General features: G+C 29.4%; 2 protein-coding genes across 2 annotated transcripts; one reads left to right on the top strand and one right to left on the bottom strand.

Annotated features, from left to right (window-relative positions):
• Positions 1 to 1,884: 1,884 nt before the first annotated feature.
• Positions 1,885 to 8,079, top strand: LOC123294184 (tyrosine-protein phosphatase CDC14-like). Its single transcript, XM_044875294.1, has 9 exons — positions 1,885 to 1,889; positions 2,296 to 2,565; positions 3,049 to 3,387; positions 3,934 to 4,063; positions 4,311 to 4,489; positions 4,636 to 4,787; positions 5,554 to 5,919; positions 6,555 to 6,792; positions 7,803 to 8,079. The coding sequence occupies exons 1-9, from the start codon at positions 1,885 to 1,887 to the stop codon at positions 8,077 to 8,079; spliced, it is 1,956 nt and encodes a 651-aa protein (XP_044731229.1).
• A 5,903-nt stretch (positions 8,080 to 13,982) lies between these two features.
• Positions 13,983 to 18,027, bottom strand: LOC123298214 (PHAF1 protein CG7083). The gene is made up of 7 exons (XM_044880165.1): positions 17,810 to 18,027; positions 17,654 to 17,736; positions 17,431 to 17,558; positions 16,270 to 16,429; positions 15,728 to 16,156; positions 15,259 to 15,594; positions 13,983 to 14,202 (listed from the first exon to the last, which is right to left on the bottom strand). Exons 1-7 carry the CDS (start codon positions 17,871 to 17,873, stop codon positions 14,095 to 14,097), a joined length of 1,308 nt encoding a protein of 435 aa, XP_044736100.1. The 5' UTR covers positions 17,874 to 18,027; the 3' UTR covers positions 13,983 to 14,094.
• Between the last annotated feature and the right edge of the window lie 2,418 nt (positions 18,028 to 20,445).

The raw sequence follows: 20,445 nt of genomic DNA, 5'->3' as shown, positions 1-20,445 counted from the left end.
TCGTGGCTACAATTTTGTTTATGTGATTTTTTGCAATAAACTTAAAATTTAAAAAGTTATGAGCAAAAAAGTGACAAAATTTTGTCAATTTTTCCCTTTCTCGCATGTGTGTAAAAATATTATTGATTAAACTGAAAATAATATTCACAATTTTCAATACGTCTACATGTGGCAAACTATATAGCACAACTAAAAGAATAGCATGACGAAGAAGAAACAGCTTATTAAATATGTTATTAAAAAACGAGAATAAGGTAAACATGTTGTTTTAGCAGAGTTATCATGCGCATTGATAAACCCGGTCAACTTTGGAGCGCTGTAACTACGTTAAAAATTAACAAAAATTAATAAAATTTGCGGGGAAATGTTCATAAACGTATTCTCTATAATATTGCTCTGATCTAATTTTATGATAAAATGACAAGAAAAAAAGTTATTAAACAAAAAAATTTTTGACAAAATTTTGTCACTTTTTTGTTCATAACTTTTTAAATTTTAAGTTTATTGCAAAAAATCACATAAACAATTGTAGCCACGACAATTTGTTACAAATTTTTGGAGAAATCAATAGTTTACAAGATATAGCTAAAAATATGTTTCCACCCCTTTTTTCAAGATGGCGGGCGGGGGACAAGGGCGCCAACCCCACAAACTTGGGGTTAAGGTTGTATTCACCCCCCCTAACTGTTCCACAAATAAAATCGCGTCCTCCCAAAAATGTTCAGTTTGGTCCTAAAATTGTAACATTTCAATGGACTATGACTGCAACCTTATAAAGGTATTAATCGTGAAAGATGGAAAGGTTTAATATTTCTAAGGGTGGGAGTATTGAAGTTTATTCTGATTTCTGATGGTCGAAAGAAATTGAAATTTTATGTTAACTTTCAAATATATTATTTTTTATTGGGATTAATGAAATGACAACTACAGTTTAACCACCGACCCAAAAAGATCGTTTGTTATAATATAAGTTTGACCGATATGTACGTGTCTCTCTGTAGCATCGTAGCTCCTAAACGGATAAACTGATTTAAATTTTTTTTTGAAATGTAATTTAATGGAGAGTGTTCTTAGCTATGTTTCAAGAAAATCGGTTTAGCTTGGAGAGACCTACAAAGCAAACCCGAATTTGTCAGGGGTTTTTTTTTATTTTGTATATATTACTTGTTCCTGTAAAAATAGAAAAGACAGATGAAAATGATTAATTTTAAGTTTGCCTAAATAAGATGATAAATCTAAGTGGACAGTGTTCAGAAAATAGTTTTAATCTCCAAGCCTCCTGATGTTAAAAATGAGAAGAATTTTTTTTAAACAAAAATTTTAAATGTCAATATAAATTTTTTGATATTTATTCAAAATTACCTATCACATATTTTTAATAACACATTTTAAATTTAATAATCCATTAAAAAAATCTTCAAGTTCACAAAATTATGGACGATGTATAGATATTACGCAGTTATTTATTTCATTCTGGCATTTCTTATAAATTATCTGCTCTTATTTTACATTTATTTATTAACGTGCGCTGACGATCATCGTAACTTAGAAGATACTTGTTTATTTTATTAAAAATTACAAATATTATGTGAACATTCGCTAACTGATCGAATCAAATTTTCAAACATTTTCACCTTTTCGTTGCCTTATCAGGTATGGAGTTTAACTTCGTCAGTCAAAATATTGAACATTGTTGTGAAATCATTCATAATAAGTAAGTTTTCCAGTTTATATGACTTTTTGTGCCTGATCTGATTTATTGGGAAGTTAAAATTATTTATTTTTATAATTAGAAAACCATTTTTTGTACAAATTCTATGCTACAATATTGACAAAAAACTTTTGGATTATATGCGCGGTAAGAGTATATGAACTTGTAGGGAAATGAGGTATATTTTTTGTCGATACTGTACCACAAACTTCTTCTTCGACTACTTCTACAAATTTTTTCTGATGTTTACAAACTTCTACTATAGTTATTTCTGTCACAACCACAATACTCTAATATAGCTGTTTCTATTCAACAATAAAACTGTTTATGAAAATGGGATTAGAAGCATGAGTACGGTTATATGTTGGGACAAATTTAACGCCATTAACAGCAAATTGCTTGTTTTCTTCAATTTATTATCTATTAAATAACGGAATCGTTATTTAGTAAACAAAATATGCTTAGCCATGTTATGTAAACATCGATACGAAAAAGTTGATATTAATCGAATTTTTTTGTTTACTTTTCAGATTATATTTTATGACAATATCAGCCGATAAAAAAATTAAGAATAATCATGACAGCATATACTTTTGCATCGATAATGAATTACAATATAATAGCTATTATAGTGATTTTGGACCATTAAGTATTTCATGTCTTTACAAGTATTATTGTAAATTAACACAATATTTAAGTAATTTTACGACAAAACGTATAATTCATTATACAACACCAAATGAGTGTAAACGGGCAAATGCTGCATGTTTGATTGGATCATACAGTATCATCTCTTTGGGATTTATGCCGCGTGATATATTTAAAATATTAACGTATCATTTGCCACCATACAAGTAAATAGAAAACAAAAATTTTGATTTTCGTCCATATAAGCTCATGGGGGAAGTGAAATATTTTTTTAATCGTATTATACGCAATAAAAAAAAAAACTGTTTCCCTGAAAGACAACGCATAGCGTAAACCGATCAGTCTTGAAAAATGAAATTTTGCAGAGGATCTCGTTACATGCCTAGTTGAACGCTATAGGGAAGGTTTTTTGAAAATCCAGGCCTTAATATAGTGAAATAAGGGAAGAAATTTTGTATGAGACGTGTATCAAAATTTGAAGATAGTGCAAAAAATTTTAATTAAAATAAATAACTCTTGACTAACTGAGCTTTACCTACTGGTGAGACTGCAACGCAAGCTTCATTCAATTTGAATCCGATCAACTCCAAATTCGACTTTCAACCACTTCCCTCATGTCACGACCGTCATGTTTTGTATACCCTTCAAAAAAAAAAATTTAGAAAAAACGATTGTTCTTATAATTCTAGGCCATTTTTGGATGCATCGCAAGGTGGAGGCTCAGGATATACAATACGTTTAAGTGATGTTTTATCTGCGGTGTACAAAGCACAATTGTTTGGTTTCTTCAATTTTGAGGATTTTGATGTGCATGAATACAACCATTTTAATATGCTAGAACATGGTGATTTAAATTGGCTTTTACCACGAAAGTTTTTAGCTTTTATTGGTCCTATGGACCATGGAGAATATTATGGATTAGAACCAGGTGTTAGTTGTCATTCGGCATCATATTATATTAATTATTTCTTGGATAATAATGTTCGAGCCGTCATACGGCTCAATAATAAGTTGTACGATGAATCAGTGTAAGAGTTCACATTTTATTATCATTTTGAATTTAAAAATGGGGACTGGAATACAAAAAAGTAGTTTACAAATAGGTTTTATTCTCAAACGTTATAGAAATAATGACAACCATGTATTTCTGTAACGGTTAAGAATTAAGACACATGTTTTGGAACTTGCATGTTTCTTTTTGATTGCTTAATATGTACCTAAGGTTAGGTTAGAGTGGCTGTCCTGGGGTGGGACACACTTAGACCATAGGGTCCGTTGTGATACCGTAAAAGGGTTGGCCCGTCTCCGGCCACTACTCCATGAATCATTTGGAGCTGTTTAAGACGTCGACTGACTAAAGTACCTAAATATTTACTATTCGTCCTGAAACACCCGTCATCTTCATACTGTACAAATTTTATTATTTGCATCTTGCATGATCTTTACCAATACTTACCAGCATCTAGCGGATCAATTTTGATTGCGGGATACATTTCAGTTGTTTCTTTAGCAAAGCCAACAGATTGATTCAAAGCCACTGGTTTAAGTAAAAGATATCTCTTTTGTATTTTTAGCTTTACAAATGCTGGTATTCAACATTATGATATGTACTTTGATGATGGGACTGTGCCCCCACAACAAATTTTAAACCAATTTCTACGAATTGCCGAAAATACTAAAGGTCCAATTGCTGTTCATTGTAAAGTTTGTATCCATTTTTTTTCTTCAAATATTTCAATATTCAATAATAATACTATAATATGGTCTAAGACTGTCCTGGAATGGGACACACTTAGACCATATAGTATGTTCTAATACTCATTGCAAGTGTACAACACTAAAGTTACTGTACAGGTTCTTTCCAAGACGAAACTTGAGACATAGATTTAGAAAAAAATATTCTTATAAATTAAAAATCCTGATATTAATATAAATAATTGTAATGTTTAAGGCTGGTTTGGGTAGGACAGGATCATTAATTGGAGCATATATTATTAAACACTATCATATGACTGCCAGAGAAACGATTGGGTGGTTAAGACTTTGTCGTCCAGGGTGCGTTATTGGACAACAGCAAGGGTGGTTAGAAAAAGTTGAAAAATATCTATGGGATCGAGGAAATGAATATAGGTATGTATACCCAAAAATTTTTCCTTTTATTGGACTAGGTTTATCTAAATCCCTGCTCTGTACGACTCAACAGTCCTATATTGTCTATCAACCGACAGTCGTATACTATCTGTACAATTTTAATTAATTCAAATGTTTTTTATTAGATTAGAAAATTTTGGACAAGAAGATAAAATCCCTCATCATAAATATGGTATCTACAGTATAAGATGGAAGAAACAGTGGAGATTAAACAACGAACCAAAATCGTATAAAGTAAAATATGCGCAAGTGAAAAAACTCGACAAAAAAATATCAAGTAAAAATAAAATTTATAATAAAATTTGTCTTCCTCAAGCTTGTATTCTTTTGACCACTCCCGGCTTAAAACAAAACAGACGAAAAATTTCATAAGTTTGAAGTTAAAAAAACGGATAAATCAATGTGGATACGGTTTTCTCAGTTTGAAAATTGGTATTTTCAAACCCTTCTTTATTTAAACTCTACCTCTGCTGTTTCTAACACGGGAGAAGCGAAAAATAAAATATAAAATTGTTTCTTAAGAAGAATAACATTTTTGTTTTATAAAAAAAAAAAGTATAATTTTATCAAATCGGGGGTATTTTAAATTGTGTTATGTTTATGTCTTGTTTGTAAAAATTTTTTCGATTTCAATAAAATTTGATATCATTCGATTAATCTACAATAGTTTAATTTTTGAGAAAATTTATTTAAACTGGATGAGTGTCTTCTAACATATCGTTAAAACCCGTTCCTGGAAAATTTGAATTTTACATTTGTATTTAAATATGATTTTGGTAAAAAGGCTTACCAAAAAAGGAAAGGCAGTCTTAAAGCCCATTTTTCAATCAGCTGCTATCGGTCTATTGACAATAACCCATCAAATATTAGTTTCTGAGTCGTCAATCGCCAAGTAAGTAAATCGGTAAGTTTGAGAACAAAAGAAATTGAGTTTTCAACCGAAAATTTATAGAATTTTCGCTTTTTATGATATCACAGTCTATTGATTAAGCGAATCTTATTGCCACTTGATATTTAAGAAATTAATTGAAACAAAATTTTAGGTAATTACCCAAGATATTTAACAAGGCAAAACACTTCACCTTATGATCATGTTACAAAGCCAAAAATATCGAGTAAACCAAAACCACCTGTATTCGTACCAAGTAAATGTGTAAATGCGCATATATATTCTACGTCTACATCACTTAATAAACGAAGAAAAGTTTTAAATTCCCCTCCCACCAATCATGCAGAAGAAGGCATTCAATACACGATCAAGGACTCATATTTAAAGGATTTACAAAATCTAAATGGAAATGCTGAAAAATATAATTTACGAAAATCTCTCAATCAAAAACATCAGGATGTTATGACTGTACTTTATGTTAATCCAAAAAAAACTCAAGAAACGAGAGTTTTGTCTAAAGGTAATACATCATGTTAAAAAATGTATTTGATATCATTAGCATAATTACAAAAAAACTAGTTTGTGAATACTTTCATCCAGGCCCGTACGCAGGAATCATCCAAGGGAAGTGGGGTTCAAACTTTTGTTTATCATGTTAGGTCATTAAGTCAATAAAAACAACACTCTTTTTACGAGTAAGAGAAAATTTTATTATGTCAAACTGTGATATTCAGTCACTATTTTTCAATAAGTTAATTCTGCGAGATACAGAAAAAAACTTATCCAAAACTCTGAGCACATCGACCTCTACACCGCGATGTATATTGTGCACTGCTTTTTCGGAAATTGTTGATCTAAGGTATGTTTTGAGACGACGTAAAGTTGAAAAGGAGCGTTTATTCGACGCTGTTGTCACAAAACAATCGGAGTCCGGCAATGCGTTTTTTAAGAAAAAGACTTAATCAGATATAAATAATATGGGAGTTCTTAGAGCTACTTGAAGGATAAGGGGCAAAAGCTTTTCCATACAACAAAATTAGAGAAAAATATTCTCGACAGAACTGGAAATTTAAACTGGTTCCCATATTTACCGCTATGTGTAGGTATATTTTATAATGTAACTCTAATTGTTTTTTCATTCATTTTTAAATACAGAAGTAAATGCGATAAATTTTCGAAATACTAACAACAGAGCTAAATTATCGGATAAAAAGAATGAAAACAAGCCACGAGTGAGTAGTGCATATACTGATTACATTTCCTCGAATAATACACCATATAATATGAATAATTATCAACGAAACAATCGATTACATCAATGCGAAAGTGTATATAATACAAATCTTCAACCGTCAATTAATTTAGTTCAACAAAATATAGAATCAGTTACTCGGTAAGTATAATTTTAGCATATAAATTTCTTTCTCTATGTATTTGATTAGGCTTCAGGTTCTAAAACTCCACTGACGTATTTTATGAAAATTCCAACCCTCCATTCGACACTCCCGCAGAGTATTCTCGCTAAAGTTAGCCGAAGTGAAGAACCCATCGCCACACTCGTCTTAATACGCAAGTATCTCATTGCTATGGCTGAAATTGAAGTGGTAACAGCTGCTGCGGTTATTGAAGTGTTAACAGCTGCTGCGGAGAGTTATTTGTTATAACTCTCTGTGCGTTATAACAAAATTTTTGAACTGAACTGTTCAAGTAATCACGAGAATCTCGTGTTATCTTTGACTCGGGTACAAAAAATCGCTTTTTAGCGAAGTCGGATAAGACGATGTGAGGGCAGCACAAATAACATCTCCACATTCTCGATTCTTTAAAAGTCTAAAAATTAAACACAAATGTCTTAGGACATTGAAAGAGGCTGGGAGAGCTATAAAAATCTAAATTAATGTATTTGAGCATCAAATTAGGTCACAGAAAAAAGGTTCAAAATTGGACTCAGATAAGAACAGTAAGAGGAAATTGCTTATCTTCAGATGATAAGTCTTTAATTAATTATTTCTATTTGATCTGAATCGATGTTTTTCTCTCACTATGTTCATTCTCAACCCGTTCTTCTCTTCTAAAGGTATATTTTCATACTGACGAATGACGCTGAGTTTGAGCATCAAATTAGGTCACGTGATAAGTTTAGACCATGCTGCTATCTGGAAAAAAAACTTAGCTTACTATGTACTTTATTAAAAATAATATTAAGGAATTACTTTTAGTATGTATAACTCTAGATATCGATTTTCGATATGATTATACCTTTTTGTCGGTCATTTTTGCAACTTCACTCTGGACATAACTCTATTTATTTCAGCTAGGTGAATCCTAATTTAACGCTCAAAGCCAGCGTCAAGCGTCACCATGAGTTTACATCTTAATACATAAAAATCGTTTGTTTTCCAGAAAAATAAAAAAATTAACTACAACAGACTACTTATTAAAAACATTACGGGATTATACTCTTTACCCAACAAAGAATCAACCACTTGCATCCATACCATCACCCAATCGTACACAAGGTGATCGTTTAAACGACTTAAAGCAACAACATATCCATTATAATAACGTTGCAACAACACCATCAAAATATGAAATATTATTGAATCCTAAAAAACATCGTAAAACTCAAAGAGTAGCATTCCATCCACAACTCATTACCAAAAAAGCTTATGCTTATTAATTTTATAGTTTAATATTTTAAAAAAAAAAGTACGTTTAATGTCGTCCGTTATTATGTGAAATCATATTAATATTTTTATAGCATTCTTTAAAAAAATAAAAAACTAGTAATATTTTTATATATGTATATATATTATTTATATATAGACAATGTATTTTTATTGATGTTTAAATTTATAATAAAAAGAAATTGATAATTTATTTGTTTGATTAATTAATTAATACAATTATTAATTATTATTAATTAATATTACACAATAGGTGATTTTTTTACTTTTTATTTTTTCTTTAATACAATTTTTTTTTTGCATTATTTGACTAATTGTAGTAGAAATATTGGAACCAGGTCTTGATAATAATTAATAATCTTATAAAAAATTTCAAAAATTTTTATCAAATTTCATTCACCCGAACTAATTGATAAAAAAATGTGTTTTGTAATTTCAATCCACTACAAATATTTGAACATTAATTATGATAATATTTTGAGTGATAATAATAATTGAATACAAAGCGAATGTCACCCATTTTAATATTGCAGCGAAAGTTTCAAAAATTTGAAGAAATTTAAATCTTAATATTTAAAGCAAAACGTCAGATGTTTGTAATTTCAGAATACAAAATTTACAGATGTGATGAAGGTTTAAATTATTTGATAATAGGGTATTCCACTATTTTTGAAAAAGTACTTCAAAATGTTGATTTTGCCAATAAAAAGCCACAAAAAATTTATTTCGGAAAAATACACACGCTTTCTTGCCAAAAACTTAAATTAAATTTTAAACCTTTTTTAAACTGTCAAAAACGTGGGCATCCAATTAGATGACGTAATATGGATATCACTATACGAAATAACACAAATAATTTTGAAAGATATATTCATAGACATCTGATTATAATAAATATAAATACGTATTATCTATGTATACATTATATCCAGCTGTCTACACTGAACGAATTGATGGTCTATGACTCATACCGCTATGACATCACAGCAGGACTTATCCGCGTTTTAAATCACATGATATACAGTTTAAAAATTACGATTAATTTTAATATTTTACAAGAAAAATGTGCTTTTATGATTCGAAATCAGAATATTTAAGTATATTTTTACATAAATTTTAGCTTTTTTCAAATTTCATGATTTATTTTTGACTAACAATAATACCTTATTGAAGAAGGAAGAACAGCAAACAATTTGCAAAAATTTAAAATACAATCAGTGATTTCAATATCTTAGTCCCGTGTTTCAATATTTTTATTGCAAATAGTCAAATAAAATTTTAAACCTTTTTTTTATTACAATCCTTTTTTTGTACTTACAATTTTTCAAATTTTTTTTTTCTTAGAGGCATGTTATTTCGAAAATTTTAACACCCTAATTGGTTAGTACTTTCAAATTAGAAAAAAATTTATATAAAATTAAGGGGGGTTATTTTTAAAGCCGGAATTTGAAGGTACTTTATGATATTACATTTTTTTGTAAAGATTTAAAGAAATATATTGATAAATAAATTGTTTTTCAAGTATGGACGGACCTACTACACCAAAAAAGTATGTGGTATTATCCCCCCTTATAAAATTAATGAGGATATGCCTCTTTGTTTCTACCATACAATTAAATTCCGTTTACACTTTTTAAAGATTTTCCATAGTTACAGCTTTTTATGTCCACTAGTAAATTAATACTAAAAAATTATTTAAAAAAATAGTATTTCGATATCTTTAGTAGATTTAAAGATTTAAAAAAAAAATACAAGACGGGTTTGGAATTTAACGTATGGTAAAACACTTTTGGGCTTAGCCCAACTTTGATTTAAAAAAATTTACACAGTTATATTTTTCAAAGAATATCTACTATACATCTTGATTCGATTGACGTCTACACAATTACGTTCGATCAAATTAAGATAAAAAATTATATGGCATTTTTATACATCTTAATTTACTCATCAGTCTTGTGTGCGCATTCTTTAGCTTAACTTAAAAAAAACATATCTTTTTATAATAAGGGTATCAAAATTTACAACAATTTTCTTATGTACACTTGCATAATAGCAGAATAGCTAATAATAGAGCTGATGCGATTTAATAGTAAATCTCCGTTCTTCTCGTTATCAAACGCCCCTTTCACCTAAGACTGTCATTCTCATAGCAAGATGGTCCGTAATTTACCGAATAAAGGAATGGCTACGACAGATCCATTACTGAGAGTTTGCGCAAGGCATGCGACAGGCCAAACTATGCATAACCACAGCTAGGCCATTTGACTGTACTCGCCTGAAATTTACTAGAGCACAGCTGAGAAGGTTGGTGAGACTCTTTTCAGGACACTGTCCATTGAATTACCACCTTTATTACATGAGAATCTTTGAAGATCCCATTTTTAGGGCCTGCATGAGGGCGTTGAAACTTCCACATATGTTATTTACACCTGCAGAAACTTGATCTTGTTCTGAAGTCAATTCGCACGTGAATAGAATTTCGCTAGAAAACATTTCGTCTATTTCGTGCTTGAATCAAAGATGGTTCAAAGGTATTTTAGTCAGTCCAAAAATGGTAGAATAACTGCCAGCTTCAAAGTGGCTAAGATACCTTCGATTAACTATAAAGTTAGGTTACAGTTATTCTAGCTACATTCATAGGCGACGTTTACACGCTATCACTATCGAAGATACTGCTAGATTTGTTCTAGGGCTAGATCTGTCAAACGATCCAACTGAAGCTGTAAAGATTTCTAGAGCGTAGAGTGTTCTGACTAGAGGTATAGAGCTCAACAGCTTAACTTGGCGTCATTAATATCGGGTATCCAATACACGAAGGTTTTTAAAACTCAAATAACTTTAAAACCAAGTAGGCGCGTTATTTTCCGCTCACAGTAGCTGCAATTGTTGACCTCTTTGAATGCATTAGCTATTCTATTTAGTGTCGCTGCTGCTACGGTGGAATTTACACGTCTCACGTCTATAAAGAGCACGCGGGTAAGTTATACCCGAGCACAATAGCCAAGTAACATTTATATCTACAGTTTATATTGATGACAAATCTGCTTGCAAACATTTGTGCAAATTTTAATTTCAAAAAAATATTATTAGCTTTAATGCAAAAATTCGGATTTTCAGTCCATAAATACAGTTTTGAACACATTTATTTTTATACAGAAATTATTTTTTATGCTACAATGTTAATTGGAAAAATTTAACTGTGTAAACAAATTGAATAGGTTAATCGAAAATTTAGGGAGGTAACAAAAACTAATTTGTACTTCCCTTACGAAAAAAATATGTTAATCATTGTCTTATTACTGTAAAATTTCAATCAAACTTATGAAAGACTTTGATAGATTATGATTTCAAAAAACAGCTTATCATTAAGCATTGCATTTTTATTTTATAAATACGTGTTAAAAAAATTAATAATATAATTTTTTTACACGTAATTATTCAATTACTAAGTCTTTAATAAGTTAAATTACCTCAATTTATCAATTTGAACGTAATTTAGCTTATTTGTATTCACTATTATTTTTAAAGAGCATTGATACACACTAATTTACATTGAGCTTCAATCAATTGCTGCAGCTGGTTCACATTCTGATAATCAGTATTTATTAAGGTGGTTCCCTACCGTTTTTTAAAATAATGCCGATACGACGTATTGAAAATCTTTAAAATGAAAGATTGATACAAACAATGATCACTGTTAAAATTTCAAATCGGTTGACTACACCGTTTTTGAGAAAAAATTTTGTTCTATATACGGGCGTAAACGGGTTTAATTTTTAAAGTTCTTTCTTTTGGTAAAATAATACCGTCCTTAAAAATTTTTAAATTCCGACTTAATCATTATTTCTGAACAAATCCCTATTTGTATACCTTGTTTTTATATAATTGGTAATGAAATAAGGGATAAATTTTCAGTTGTGTGTGTGTGTATTAAATATATGTATACATACAATGTTTTAGTATTGTTCACAAGGAGGTAGACATTTTTCTGACCCAGATGTTGACGGGCTATGGCTTATTCAACGTATATCTATAAAAATTGGGTCTCCTACACATCCCGATGTACTACCAGGGCAAAACTGACACCGCTAAGCACAAGTTTTTCGTATGCGAGCGCTGGAAGAACTATAGATCCCACAAAATGAACTGGATTATTGTGTATGATGATTTATAAATTGAAGAAATCAATGTAAATTGATTAATATCAATGCACTTATACAAATATTACTTTGATTTTTTTTCCTCAATATCATTATTGATTACAAAAAAATTACATTTTGATTTTAATAAGATTTTAATAATAACCTTAGAAGCTATATTGGAGATCTAGAAAATTTGAATATTATTTTACTAATATTTTTAAATACAAAATGTTTTGATTTTTTTTTTTTTTTTTTACATTTCAACAATTTTTAATTTTTTTTTTCTTCTAATGGATGCGCCATTTTTTTATGTCGGTATGTAAACATTGAATAACTTTGAAAAAAAAACTACCAATTTCTGTATTTGAGGTATGTTTATTCAATTTGGTTCTTTGCAATTTATTTGGACTAGTTTTTGAATACGATATCAATCAAATAACCGCCTCTATTGCCCAAACCAAATGTAACCTATTTGCTACGTTTTTCATTTATTTTTCGAGCATTTTGGGCGGTATAACGATGATTTCTGGACGAATGTTTGCCTGTCAATGGTCTGACTACCGTTGAGTTGACACAATTGAACGACTATTTTCAATGTACAGCGTCGCTATTTCGGCGCATTGTTTCGATGTGAAATTTATACTGTCGTGACGTTTCAAGAACATGTCTAGTCAACTTAATTTGTTGACAAATGTCAAAGTTATTCAATGTTTGCATACCGACATAAAATGTGGAGCACTCTGTATAAATAAAATTTAATATTCTTAATTAAAAATTTTAACATAATTGGTTTTTAAGTGCTGCAAATGACTTTCTTTGTTTTTCAGATCTATGTAGGTTTTCTGATACTTATATGTTAAGACATTTTTAATGAAAATTGGGAAAATATTGATATTTTCTTGAATAACATCCATGTGTTTTTAGAAATATATCAACTATTATTGAACACTGATGTAAAGATATAGCATTTGGTCACGGATGCAAACATAACAGGATCCGGTTATCCGCTTGTCTCACTTTAGTCGTAAGAACTTGGTACTCAATATGTACCTAGTATGAAATTTTTGTACCTAGTAAAAATGACACAAGGCTACCGAACACAAGCATCAATGGTCATCCAAGAGTTCCCTTTTGCGAGCTGTAAGCTGAAGGGAGTAGATGGAGGAAGGAACGCACTTGTGGTACTACAAGACAGATTTGGTCTCTGTCACTGTCCAGATCTTGCCTTGAGGAGATGGACTCACTTGAGCCAGTCATTCATTGACGATCTTTCCGACCTAAAGTCCGTTGATGTGAATGCACTCCTGCTGTTTGTAAACAGCTCCAAATAGTTCATGGAGAAGTGGTCGGGGGTAGGTCAACCCTTTTTCGGTATCACGACTAACCCTTTTGTATTAGTGTGTCCCACCCCAGGACAGCTATTCTAACCTAACATATCCCTATAGTACATGACTAACACTAACATGACGATCGAATCATTATGCAGCACTTTTTAAAAATGATTAACTCAAATTATTAATTTAATTTCTATAAAAATAATTAAGATTTCTTTATCTTTTTTGACTTAAAAAAAAAAATCTATAAAAAAAAATATTCTCCTAAAAACACATGTAAACAACAAAATAAATTAAAATAAACTTAAAAAATATTTAATTTTTTTGAAAAATAAAAAAAATTCCTAATTCGATAATGATTAGTATAATTTTTTTTCTTGAATGATTATATAATAAAATATAATATACTTCTGTGTTGTGTATGTGATTTTTTTTTTTTATGTTTTTGTAAAATTAAGTTTATGTTTGCCAAATACCCACTCACATAATAATTAAATATTTAAGGAATACGGTATACGGCTGACATTTTTTGTCACGCTGATACAATATTTGTAGAACGTTTATTTTCATTTAGAAAATGATTTTTCTTATTGTTTGTATTATACATTGTTACCGATGCAATATAATTGTTTGGCATCACCTGAAACAAAAATATTTGTTAACCCAAGCTGCAATTGTTGATAGTTTGTTGAGTGTTGCGTGTCCAATTATTAGCCTTTTTCCTGGGAAGATTAAAAATAAATCCTCTAGATGGCAGGATATATTTGTACCCTCCCTAGTGTCGCCACCTAGCGGATCTTTTTTTAATCTTCAGAGAAAAAAGGCCTGGAATTATTAATTATTGTATGTCCGGATTTAATGATAATATGATAATGTTTATAATTTGTCTTATGTAGTTAGTTAAAAAATTTTATTAGTATTATTTCAAAAATATAATGCTTTAATTAGCCTTTTTCCTGGGAAGATTAAAAAAAGATCCTCTAGATGGCAGGATATATTTGTACTCCCCCCTAGTGTTGCTATCTTCCCAGGAAAAAGGCTAATTGCCACGAAAGTCTGAGGAACTATTGAGTTCGTAGCTTGGCACATAGATGGCGCTACTAGTATTAAATCCATATGATTTTTAGTTAACCCTATCCTTCAACAGGCATGTGTATAAATTTGACAGCTGTTGTACTATTATTTTGTGAAATATATCATTTTGAGTGAATCAAGTTGCTGATTCATCAAGACAATGCATCGTGTCACAAATCAATGAAAACGATGGCAAAATTACATGAATTGGGCTTCGAAGTGCTTCCGAGTTCACCGTATTCTTCTGTCCCTCCAGCGACTGTTTCCTGTTCCCAAACCTCAAGAAATGTTCCCTACAAATAGATTTAGCACTGATGAAGAGATAATTGCCGAAACTGAAGCCTATTTTGAGGCCAGTCAAAATTGTAATCGGCATCGAAAAATTGTATTATCGCTGTAAGCGCTGTATAGGCCTTGAAGGCAACTATGTTGTACGATAAAATCGAATTTTACCAAAAAAAAGTGTTTTGCTATGTTAACCTACGAACTTTCCAACCCAACTGTTATTTTGGAGCACAAAATTGGAAGACACCCTCAATCTAATAGTTCATTATCGAAAAGAGTCTAGTACAAAACACTACGTATAATAAAGTTGAAATCGCTTCAGATTCACAATACTAACCTCAAAAATAATATCTTGATAACCATAACAAAATGTGGAACCAAATGGATTTGTTGTATTCGTTGAACTGGCACGATTTAACACCACTGGTCGTTCCGAAGGTTTCAATTGTTCACAAATTGTATCCCATTTTGTGTACGCTGATATAGTCACATGTGATGGACTCAAATCTAATAATTTCGACGAGCCAGTTAGTGATGTGTTGTCGGTGTTAGTTGGTAATAAATTTAAATTGAATTCACAACGGTGGTACATATTAAAATTATAATGTCCAGGGTAATTTGTATGAAGAACAAATTTTTTCACTCGATGCGTTTTTGCATCAAATAAGATATCCTACACATGAAAAAAAGTACAAAAATTAGCAACGACGTGGATCTAGGTTTAAAATTGGAGGAGTATCTGAGACAACGGTTTCAGTAGTTTTGCTAAATTAATTACAGAATGAATAAAAATTTCTAAAACTTACCAAACCCAAAGTAAAATAATTAAAAAAGTAATCACTTCGACGATGAGCAGCACGTCGATTTGCGTCTGGACTATGTATTTTCATTTTGTCTTCAGATTTGTAAAATACTTTTGATGGTGCACCAAGCGCTGAACATATTGTTTGACATGCTTGTCCAAATTTCACTGTTCGTATTAATGATACCCGACTACTTTCTAAACCTCTAGACGTTCCTTCTGTATATAAATGAAGTTTGAGGCCTTTGGTGTATTGCCTTTCACGTAATACGTCTGCTCGTTCTAAATATAAATGATTATAGAAACAACTAAGTGGCATTTCCGGTGGTGAACATTCTGATATTTGATTTCCTGTATAAACGGCAGTGCGAGAAACCAATGGTGATGTTCCATTCGGAAATTGTAATGATCCCAATCCATGTGCATACGATGGCTGAGTATTAAAAATTAAATTTGATTAAAACAATGTACATATTAATATGCTGATTTGCTGATAATTTTTAAAAGAGTTCTGTACTCATGCAATTTAAATTTGAAGTTTCTTACCTGAAATTTACTATCAATTGGAAAATAGAATGATAGTCCACGGAAATTTAAAACAAATAATTGTTTTTCAGCATCATAAACACCAGGATGTGTTGCTCCAAACGAATGTTCAATTTGCTCAATTGAAGGTAATATTTCAGGAGAATTAAATGTTAATGAGCTGAGAACAAACAATTCTATTGTAATAAATTTGAATTTCTTAATAAAAAGAGACCATTCATTAATTATATCACTACTTTATAAGATTTATGACACCTTAAATTTTATTTAATAAACGATAAAAAAGGACACGTTAATAGCGATATCATTTTTTAAAAAGATTAAAAGTTTCGTTTTCCTGGCATGAAAGCTAAGTGATTCATTATCTTATGAAAGTGAAAAAGTAGAGATGAAAAGGTCAAGGGACCAAAATCAAATATTGTAGAAATGCAAAATAAAACTAACAGTATCAGATATTATTTAAGGATATATATCCTTATATGGGTAACAACTTATTTATATGCTTAGGTTTAGATACATATTTGACGTATATCAATTGATAATTGAAGTGAAGTTTGAGTAATTGATATAGCAAACGTTAGGGGCGCTATATTTAAATCTAATCTATAGTAACGACTAATTAGTTGAGTGAAAATGCATGAGTAGATTTAATATGATGCAGTATAACAGATAAACAATCGCCTCTCTAAATTTCAAACATCAAAACGATTTGTTAGTATAAATTCGAAATTTTTCAATTAAAAAAGGGGACCAATGGAACGTAGGAATTTGACCAGGACGTTTTTGGCATACTTCATGAGAAGAATGACAGTTATAACGCTTTTTACTTTAAATAGTCGTAATTAATTGTAGAGAGCTTTACTTTGAGGAACTCCATATAAGTGGACTAAGCAAAGAAAATTGGAAATTTTATTTCTTCAGTCCTAATCTCAAATAGTCGTATTTGTTTTGTGGTTTGGCGCAAGACATATTCTATCACGTGAATAAATTGGACGTCTAAAACTTAGTTTCAAGCGTCAACATAAAAGGTGATCTAGGAGTATTACATTTGACGCAGTTTTCATAGTGAATGACATTTTAATATTTTGTTTTACTTGAACATTTTCGTAAAAAGTGACGTGATTAATGAAAGGTCTCAAAATTTTGTTAAAAATTGTTTACCAATATTTTAATTTGATTAATTTCATATTATAGATTTCTATTATTTTTAATCGTTGAACAACGGGATCAAAGATCAGTCTAATGCCATCTTGAGGTAAATTTATAACTAAATCAACAGCTAAGGGATTCTGAAATATAAAACAATCATTTGTTTTTGCGTGACATTCTGTACCAAGTGTACCATTTTATGTTTAAAAATTAAAACAAAAGAATAAAACCTTACCGTATCACTATATAAAACTTGTACGCCTTTTATAATTCCCACTTGGGATTGAATTATTGCAACAGCTTGTGAAAAATGCATTCCTAAAAAAAAATGATAAATTACAACAATAAAATATCAACAAATAATAATAATAATAATAAATAACAAACCCACCTAAAATAAACTCCCAATTTTCACATCCCAATGAACGTTCTGGTATAATTTCTAGATCCAACATTATTAATAATTATATAAATATACTAAATTTAAAAAAAAATTGAATAATATCAAATGAATTCTATTGAAAAAATCACTTTTAAATATTATTTACGCAGTGCTTTGTTTAAAACTGGGTGGCCATTTTTGACGAGACTAAGGTCGGATTATTAACTATGATGTTGATAATATTTTTTTTTTTTATAAAATTATATCACAAATAACAATAAATTTTTAAATATATTACACATAAATAAATATCACAACAGATAATAATTAAATTATTCAAGTTTATAACTTTGAAATATTTTTAATTGTTTTTCATGAAAAAGATACGTATAAACACATTTGACAAAAGAAAAGAATCCTATATTTTGTGTGTACCAGCAGCTGTCATTGAACAGCTGATTTAACAGTGAGTCTTATCAATAATCAATTGTAAATAAAGAATTTTTCGTAGGTACACTGTTTATACTTGGTCTGTACAAATTAAGTGTGTAGGTTTATTTTAAATATTTTTGTAAACATACATAATTTATAAATAAAGCTGTTAAAAAATATAAACAACATTAAAATTTCATTTTGTATACAGACATTGCGTCTTCGTCTTTTTTCCTTTCCCTTTTCCTCGTCTAATAAATTTGTTGCATTTTCAAATACAATTTAGTTCAGGGTTGCAATTGTTTTTTTGCTAATTAATAAAAAGTAATTCGTCATAAATAAATTATAAATTTTTTTTATCTTAAGATATAATTTCCTCGATACAATTTCGTATATAAAAAAATAGCATATCATATTGTAATTAATAATGCTAATTAATGAAGTTTTTTTATTCGTGTATTAAATATATATATATAGCTAATTAAGCAATTTTAGAAAATTTGATATTAAAAACCCACGGGCTGACTAATATAATTAAAAAAACGAGCAGCAGAGCTCCAGCACTAATCATTATAATCAATGTTCAAACATTAAATTAATTATTAAATTATGTGAACAAAATAACTTGGAAAACCCACAAATGTATTTTAATTTTACAGAAAAATATGATAAAAGATCCATTAACACTTACTAAATCCATTTAGGTAATTAAAAAGAAAATATTTTTAAAGAAAATCACCATGCGATTATACCTATGGTAAAATCTTTTACCAACCTCAACCTCAGCTATGTATCAAACAAAACTGACAAAGTCACACGGATAAAGTCAAAATACATACGAAGCGAACTTTTCCTGAAAGTCAAGTTTTTCCTGAAACATGGATAAAACGACGTTTTCTGATTTTTTGCTCTCAAAATCCCCTGCATACTTAATTTCATAGAAATCGAGTTATTTCTAAGATTGTAGATATATTATCCTTATCCTTATCCTTATCTCGTGTTATAAAAAATTAAAATTAAATAATTTTTTAGTGAAATTAATATTTTTTTCATTCAAATTTCCATACTGTAGAGATTCGTAAAGTCTTAAAAACCGTTAAAATCCACAATGAAACGTTTCGACATCAAAAAGGGTGAGGGAACATAAGTATTTTACCTCCATATTATCTGCAAAAAGTTTTTAACCATTTTGATTTAACCGATTTAAAATTATACTGTTTCATTTTGATTAATTTATAACATAATATAAGTCTGATATTTTGATAATTTGTTTAGATATTTACTATCATCCTATCTTCTGCCCTAATATCCAATAGTGTCCGAAAAATGGTTTGGATTTATGATAGTAGTTTCCAAACGATATATCTTAACTTTTACACTAGTCTTGATAAAATTTGAAAACAGAACTGGAGAAGTATAAAAGCTAGACATTATATGCAATGTCTCTTACAAGATTGTAAATCAGCAACATAAACTTGAAAATAAATTAATTTTTCATTCGTAAATGAATATTAAATTTCAAATTAACGAATAAAGAATAAACATTAATAATTTATTGGCTATTGTTGTTATTTTTATTTATTATATTTTTTTAAAACGTAAAAATTAAACAACGATTTAAATAATAATTTACATTGAAATTCTAAATAAAAATCTTCAACTCAAAGGTATTCTAAGTAATTTAATTCATTGGTAGATATATTTTTATTAATATATGCAACTGTAGTTACATGACAATAATAATTGTAGCATATACCTAAATTTATATAATAAAATATTTAACTTATAATGATCAAAATGGAAGCCACCGACGTAATATTCATTATTTAAACTATTTATTAATAAATAAATATAAATAAATTATTAAATTATAACAATTTTTATTAACAAATATAAAAATTAAATCGTATAAGATCAAATACAAATAAAATTTTATAACTACCGCTAAATAATTAGAATGCGCATGACAATACACACGTGCTCAATAGCTCAATACGGTAAAAACAGTAAATAAATAAAGAGTGGGGGAGCGAATATATGATTTGATTTCATATATATTCAAAACGAGCATATGTGCTTTGTTAAATAATTTTGAAATATCATTCGCCAAAGTGCATACATACATACATGTGAAGTTTATTTTTGTTAATAATAAACATATTTAAAAAAGAAACTCTTCTTAGTTTTTGTTTATATTATTTACAATTTCTTTG

This window comes from Chrysoperla carnea, chromosome 1, assembly GCF_905475395.1.
Source record: "Chrysoperla carnea chromosome 1, inChrCarn1.1, whole genome shotgun sequence".
Lineage (NCBI taxonomy): Eukaryota > Metazoa > Arthropoda > Insecta > Neuroptera > Chrysopidae > Chrysoperla > Chrysoperla carnea.
The sequence above is the reverse complement of the archived record's forward strand: the minus strand, read 5'-3'. Positions and strand labels throughout refer to the sequence as shown.

Bases quoted from the DNA above. Each gene is read 5' to 3' on its own strand.
- LOC123294184 (XM_044875294.1), top strand. The intron at 2,566-3,048 runs GTAAATAGAAAA...TTATAATTCTAG, and splicing joins TATCATTTGCCACCATACAA to GCCATTTTTGGATGCATCGC. The intron at 4,490-4,635 runs GTATGTATACCC...GTTTTTTATTAG, and splicing joins GATCGAGGAAATGAATATAG to ATTAGAAAATTTTGGACAAG.
- LOC123298214 (XM_044880165.1), bottom strand. From the start codon at position 17,873: ATGTTGGATCTAGAAATTATACCAGAACGTTCATTGGGATGTGAAAAT. The intron at 17,559-17,653 runs GTAAGGTTTTAT...TTTATATTTCAG, and splicing joins AAGTTTTATATAGTGATACG to AATCCCTTAGCTGTTGATTT. The intron at 16,430-17,430 runs GTAAACAATTTT...GTTTGTTCTCAG, and splicing joins TTAATCAAATTAAAATATTG to CTCATTAACATTTAATTCTC.